At 52.2% G+C, this 6,213-nt stretch overlaps 1 protein-coding gene and 1 non-coding gene across 2 annotated transcripts; one reads left to right on the top strand and one right to left on the bottom strand.

Moving 5' to 3' along the window:
• Positions 1-1,584: 1,584 nt before the first annotated feature.
• On the bottom strand, positions 1,585-3,411 carry LOC119335534. Its single transcript, XM_037607652.1, has 3 exons — positions 3,046-3,411; positions 2,116-2,944; positions 1,585-1,982 (listed from the first exon to the last, which is right to left on the bottom strand). Exons 1-3 carry the CDS (start codon positions 3,335-3,337, stop codon positions 1,979-1,981), a joined length of 1,125 nt encoding a protein of 374 aa, XP_037463549.1. The 5' UTR covers positions 3,338-3,411; the 3' UTR covers positions 1,585-1,978.
• Positions 3,412-5,897: 2,486 nt separating this feature from the next.
• On the top strand, positions 5,898-5,979 carry TRNAS-AGA. Its single transcript has one exon. It is a non-coding gene; the product is annotated as a tRNA-Ser (tRNA).
• Positions 5,980-6,213: the final 234 nt, after the last annotated feature.

Below are 6,213 nucleotides of genomic sequence, written 5' to 3'. Positions count from 1 at the left end.
ACACGCAATGAGAAAGAGAGAGATGTTGTATCTCGGTGATGCAGCAAAATGTGGTCATAGCCATTGAAGATTATGATTATTTTTCCTCCGTTGCAACGCACGGGCCTTTTTGCAAGTATTCCCTCCGTCCCAAAAACATTCTTATATTATGGGACAGAGGGAGTATTTGATAACGGAGAAATGAGGACGACTGAGTAAGGTGCTGCTGCTTTGAGATTCGTATATGCCAAGTGTCACGCGCTCGAGGTGGTCTCCCATTTTGCTGCCTACGGTACAATTTTTTTTCCTCGGATGGCCAATGAACAGTTGAATCAGGCAGACGTTTTGCCGTCCAGATTCTGAAATCGCACACGAGGTGATACACATGAGCTACAAATACCAAATTCACATGGTTGGAGGCTTGGAGCCGACAACCAGTACTACTAACTGAACATATACTGTATTAATCTGAACAGTTCTCATGTTAGTAACTGAACCTACAGTGCCAACACTAAACTCTGGTCGTACGAACAGCTCCACTATAGTAAATTGCTAACAGTAGTAACATATTGTACAGAAGGCCCATCCTACAGTAAGACCATCCGAAGCTACCACTGACTGCCCCCCACTTCATGTATCAGGTCCCAAAATTCACCTTCCATGGCTTCATCTGCAAGACTGTAACCCTGTAGTACTGCTGATGAGTAGAATGAATTGCTCAGGGTGATCATCAGGATCATCCTCAACTCGTCAACTTGAGTATCAACACATATCATCACCCCTGTTCTGGATAATACATTCCGGTGTAAAACGATACAGAACTCCTGTGAAAGTCTTTCCCAAATGAATAACTACAAAAGGTTTGGCATATTTTCGGGTATATCGGTAGCAATAAACGGGCAAGGAGCACTTGGAACATGCAGACGACTTGCCGTTCGGATCTTAAATGGCATAGGAGCGGTGCTGATTGACTCCCAACACCAAACTCACGTTACGGACCCGACAGAATTGGGCAGACACAAAAGGGGGTACCAAAGTCACATTGTGGATCCGACAGATATTTTGGCAGGCACAAAAGGGAACAAGGTTTATGCCAAAAACAAGAAACCTTTGTAGAGCCTAACCATTTGGCAGAAATTTGGGGTGTAACCGTGTAAGATATCAATACATAAAAGCACTCGTAAATCGTAATCTCAATCCTTTGATCCGAAGAGCTAGCAGCAGTAGGAAAAGAAAATGCCAAAAGAAAATCCTGTAAAATTCGTTCCCGTTCTATTGTTAAAGGCAGTTTTAAAATGGGCAAAGAGCACTCGGCTCAAAGCAGGGTATAAAACACCAGATAACAGATGCTAGCAAAAATAGTTACTAAAACACAACTTCATAGAAGTGACCGGTTTGAGAAAAAAATTAACTGAAACTAAAAGAAACAGCCGCACGCGTTTTAGCGATTCCAGAATACGAAATGCTGCAAAGTCATTTCCAACGAATATATCTAATAAAAATATCGGCGATTTCTCGAATAAACCGTCAATGTAAAGTGTAATTGGCAAAAGCACTGCGAGCAGGCTGTAAAATTGCTATACTGATTCTGAAACTGCATATGAGTATGTAAAATTGCTGTACTAATTCTGAAACTGCATATGAGTGATATGCATGAACAGACACTGAACTCGGTAGCATTACATGGATCACAAAATCAGTGAGGCTGCTAGCTGAGCATATCCTATATATCCTGTTCCATCCTATTCCAAGCCATGCCCATGTAACCTACAACAGTGCTATGACTCTAAACCCTGGCGGTATGAACAGCTCCAGCTATAAGTTGCTAACAGTAGTAACATATTGTACACAAGGCCCATCCTAACTGATCGATTGCCTCCACTTCACGCATTAAAAGTCCCAAAATTCACCTTCATTCATGGCTAATGGCCTCATCTGTAATCATGTAATGCACGGCCGATCCATGATAATGCCGACAAAAAGCACTGCACGAAATTCCTCATCTGCACGGAAAGTTTCAGGGAGAAGGAACAGTCAAGAGAATTACTCGGTGGTGGAAGAGCAGTCACGAGCGCCTCCACCTTGCGTGGAGGAGAATTAATTCGTGAGGTGAGGTGAGGTGAGGTGGGGGCTTACGGCGAGTCGTCGTCGTCGTCGTGGCCGTGGTGGTGGTCGTGGCGGAAGGCCATCTTGGCGGTGTCCTTCCAGAGGGACGCCTCCATCTCCTTGTCGAAGAGCCGCTTCTCGGCGCGCCGCAGCGCGGCCTCCAGCTCCTCGATCCGCTCCTGGTTCCTCTGGTGGAGCAGCTCGTGCAGCCTCCTCTCCAGCTCGATGGCCGAGACGCCGTGGTACCGATCAGCGTCGTCGTCGTCCTCCTCCTCCTCCTCGTCGTTGTTGTTGCCATGGTCGTCGTCGTCGTCGTCGCCGAGGTCGCTCTCGAATCCCTGCCGGCAGTCGGCAATGCCGTCCTCGTCGTCGTCCGACGGCTCTGCTCCGCCCTCGTCGCGCCCCTCTCCCGTCGAAAACGGCGGCGTGTCCTGGCCGTAGCGGGCGCGAACGCGCTCGAGCTCCGCGTGGAACTCCTCCTCCAGCACGTCCATCCTCCTGCGGCTCGCCGCCTCCATCTCCGCGCCGGAGGACGAGGCGACCTGATGCCGATGGTGACGGCGACGATGGTCCTCGCACCGGGCGGTCGCGGCCTGCGGTTCGTTCCCGTCCGTGAGGCAGCTCGACGCGGCGGACTCGGGGTTGAGGGCCCCCGACGCGTCGTCGTCGCCGCCGCGGGCGTTGGCCGTCGCCATGGCCTGCTGGCCTTTGAAGTCCCTGATCAGCGCCTCCATCTCGGCCCTCACCCTGGCCATCTTGTTGAACTCGTCGGACGTCTTGGCCAGCAGGAACACCAGGCTCAGCCCGACGCCCAGGCCCGACGGCCTCGTCGTCTCGCCGCCGCCGCCGGCCGCCGCCGCTGGAATCGGAAAATTGTTCGTGACGGGCTCGACAACAAACTAAATTCGATCGACTGCCAGAATACTACTGCGAAGTGAGATTTCGAACGAACGAACGTACCTGAGGCAGAGGCACCCGAGGCGTCCCGCGGCTCGCCCTCCTCTTCCGCGGCGACGATCTCGTCATCGACCACCGCCGTGGGCGGCCGCCCTTTGCCGTCGCCGGCGCGGGCCTTGCCGCCGAGCCTGGCGAGCCGCGCCCAGCGGAACCTGGGCAGCAGCGACCTGGCCGCAGCCAGCGCCCTGGGCGTCGCCGGGGCGGCGGACGAGGGCCCCGCGACCCCGAACTCCTCGCCGTCGTTGAGGTAGTCGAGGATCCTCCGCCTGCTCGTCCCCTCGGCGGCCGCAGCCATCGGGACCCGCGCCGACCGACCGACCGGCAGAGCGGAAGATGCGAATGTCGAACGAATGTGGAAAGCCGGGTCGTCGCCTCGGATTCCTGGGAACGGGCCGGCCGAGGTGGAAGGAGCGGAAGGAGCAAAGCGGTTTTCAAACGGGGGCGGGTCGCGGTCGTGGGGGAGGTCGCGGCGGGGCCCGCCGACAGCGACCTGTCTAATACTCTCTCTCTCTCTGTTTATTTATCCTCTTTTAATAAAAACTTATTTGGGGTCCGATGGATGGATGTATATGGACGCAGTGTCAGACGATGATGAGATGGCAACGATTATTCATTTGACGGATGGCATATGATTATTTATGGCGACCTTGTTTGCCTAACTTTAAAAGATGGCATGGCATGATCTGCAGGTAGGTCAGGTGTTGCGCGCTCCGAATTGAATCGTTGTCATTTTGTCTCTGTCGGCTGCCGCTGCCTGCATTTCGCACTTGGCGATGCTGATCTCGCACAACGACTAGGTGGCCGACGACACGCAACCGCGGCTCATCAGCTCGGCGCCTCAGGTCCCCGGCTGGCCTCATCGAGATCTCGTCGAGATCACGGGAGACACGCACGCAAACGCCAAGCAAGCCACCAACGCAAGACCCAAGCGATCATGACCTCCAATCATCATTCATCATAGTTGGCATTGGACGCCCATACATTTTGTGCAGTGTCTAAGAGGATCAACCCGCATGCCTACGTGTGGGCAAAATAACTAGCGCCCACACGTTTTTTTTTCACGGTCCCTCTCACACGCCTACGTGTGGGCAAAATGGATAACGCCAACACGACCTCTCTCAGCCACCTACCTCACGGTCCCGCACGCCCTGCGTACCCGCAGTTGTCATGGTCCAGACCCTCTTCAATGTCCGTTTAAGTGCAATTGCCATGTCGCTGAACTACAATTGCCAACCGCAGTTGTCATCTCAGGTCAACTGCCAGATGCCATTTTGAATAACTGCAGCTGTTGCTATATATGGTCTGGTTTACTATAGTTACCATGATTTGAAAACTTTAGGAGCGCCACCTACTAACACTAGGCAGTTGTCGTGTATGGTCTGCTTTACTATATTGTCATTATTTGAAAACCTTAAAAGTTGCCACCTAGTAACACTAGTCAGTTGCCGTGTAGCGAAAAATAACATGTTTCGGGTAAAGAGAGAGTTGACATCTGCTTACAAGCACACTAGGGCAGTTGCCGCGTACCCTGTAAAAACACATGACAACTGACATGTTCGGATAAAAAAGAAGGAAGTTACCATATGCTTACAAGCACACTAGAATAGTTGCCATGTATATTGCAAAACATATGCAACTGGCAGTTTTGGATGTGGGAGAGGAGACAGGCGTGTGGGCGAGATGACAAATACCCATGCACAAGCCCTTATGCGTGAGTAAAAACAGACGTGTGGACGAACTGCTAAACGCCCACACACCGGCTCCCGTGTGATGAAACGAACGTGTTAGCGACCGGATGAATGATCACACACCAGCCCAGTCCTACGTGACACCATAAACATGCCAAAATTCGTGCAACCACAGACAGACGTGGATCCACGCGTGTGACGAGATGCAAACGTCCACATGAGCGTTAGTATTTCCGTTGCCTTTTCCCGTTAGAAAGAAGCAATCCAGGCAGCCAGGGTATATACTCCCATCCCATTTGAGCGGCCGGCTCCCGTTCGAATCGAATCGCCGGCCCGTTGGCGAGACCAAGTATACGTAAGTACGTATGTGTAGTATATATATATATATATATATATATATATATATATATATACTCCGTGATAGGGACGTCGTGAAGACTGGCGACCTAGCTAGCCGTGGAAGGCGGCAACAAAATTTATGGAGGAGGAGATGCTGCCACGCGGTACACATGTCGGACGCGAGACAAGACGGGGCGCGACGGCCGACGACGGGACAGCGTATCTCTTCTCCGATGGGCACCGCTCAACTCACTCACCGCTGACACGACTACACGAGTAATCTAATCTAGTAACCACCGTTGAGCGATTCAGCCACGTCGGAGTGGAGCGGAGGGGAATATCGGCAAGGCACTCCTATTCGGCCCTTCTCGAGATGCTGCCGACGCCATTTTCTTACTCGGAAGATGCTTGCTCGGCTGGGTCGTGTGTCGGTTAAGCTGCATGCCGTCTGCGGGCTGTGCGACAGGCGGAAGAGGACAGCGGCGGCGGATGGGGCAGGCTGCCTGCCGCGGGACGGGCAAGACGCCATGGGCGCGGACTCTTTGCGTGCGTGCGTACGCCGCCTGTGTCCTGCGATGCGTACGTGTGGCAGGAATCCGCCGTGCCGAGGCGTCCGCGCGAACTCTTCTGATGTGGTGGCCATGGGATGGGATCCAGCGTGGCATGACATGACAGCCTCACGACGAATGGACCCGTTTATTTTACTTGCTATCTGCAGTGGATAAAACACAAGGATTTTGTCCTTGTGTGCCCAGTTGGCCTTGTTTAATTCATCGGCTTCGGGAATAAAGAAATAAAAGGGCTGTAGTTGAAGAGAATGGCAAGCAAGTGGTCGTGCCGGAGTGGTTATCGGGCATGACTAGAAATCATGTGGGCTCTGCCCGCGCAGGTTCGAATCCTGCCGACCACGCTTCCCCTTTTTATTTCTCCATTTCCCTGGCTTTTTTTTTGAGAAACATTTCCCTGGGTTTTGTTATTTCCATTTTCTTTGCACATGGATGCTTCGCCTAACTGGGCCTTACCATTTTTTTGGAAAAAATTGGGCCTTACCTATTTTTAGACTTAACAGGGCCGTACCCTTTTTTTTAGACAAAATAGATCCTTACCTAGTTGACAGACGACATCTGGTTGCTACATGGGCCTC

The sequence above is a fragment of the Triticum dicoccoides genome, chromosome 7B (genome assembly GCF_002162155.2).
Source record: "Triticum dicoccoides isolate Atlit2015 ecotype Zavitan chromosome 7B, WEW_v2.0, whole genome shotgun sequence".
NCBI classification, from domain to species: Eukaryota; Viridiplantae; Streptophyta; class Magnoliopsida; order Poales; family Poaceae; genus Triticum; species Triticum dicoccoides.
The sequence above is the reverse complement of the archived record's forward strand: the minus strand, read 5'-3'. Positions and strand labels throughout refer to the sequence as shown.

Excerpts from the sequence above, each read along its gene's own strand:
- LOC119335534 (XM_037607652.1), bottom strand. The coding sequence starts at position 3,337 with ATGGCTGCGGCCGCCGAGGGGACGAGCAGGCGGAGGATCCTCGACTAC. Across the intron at positions 2,945-3,045 it reads CTCGGGTGCCTCTGCCTCAG|CGGCGGCGGCCGGCGGCGGC; the intron begins GTACGTTCGTTC and ends TTCCGATTCCAG.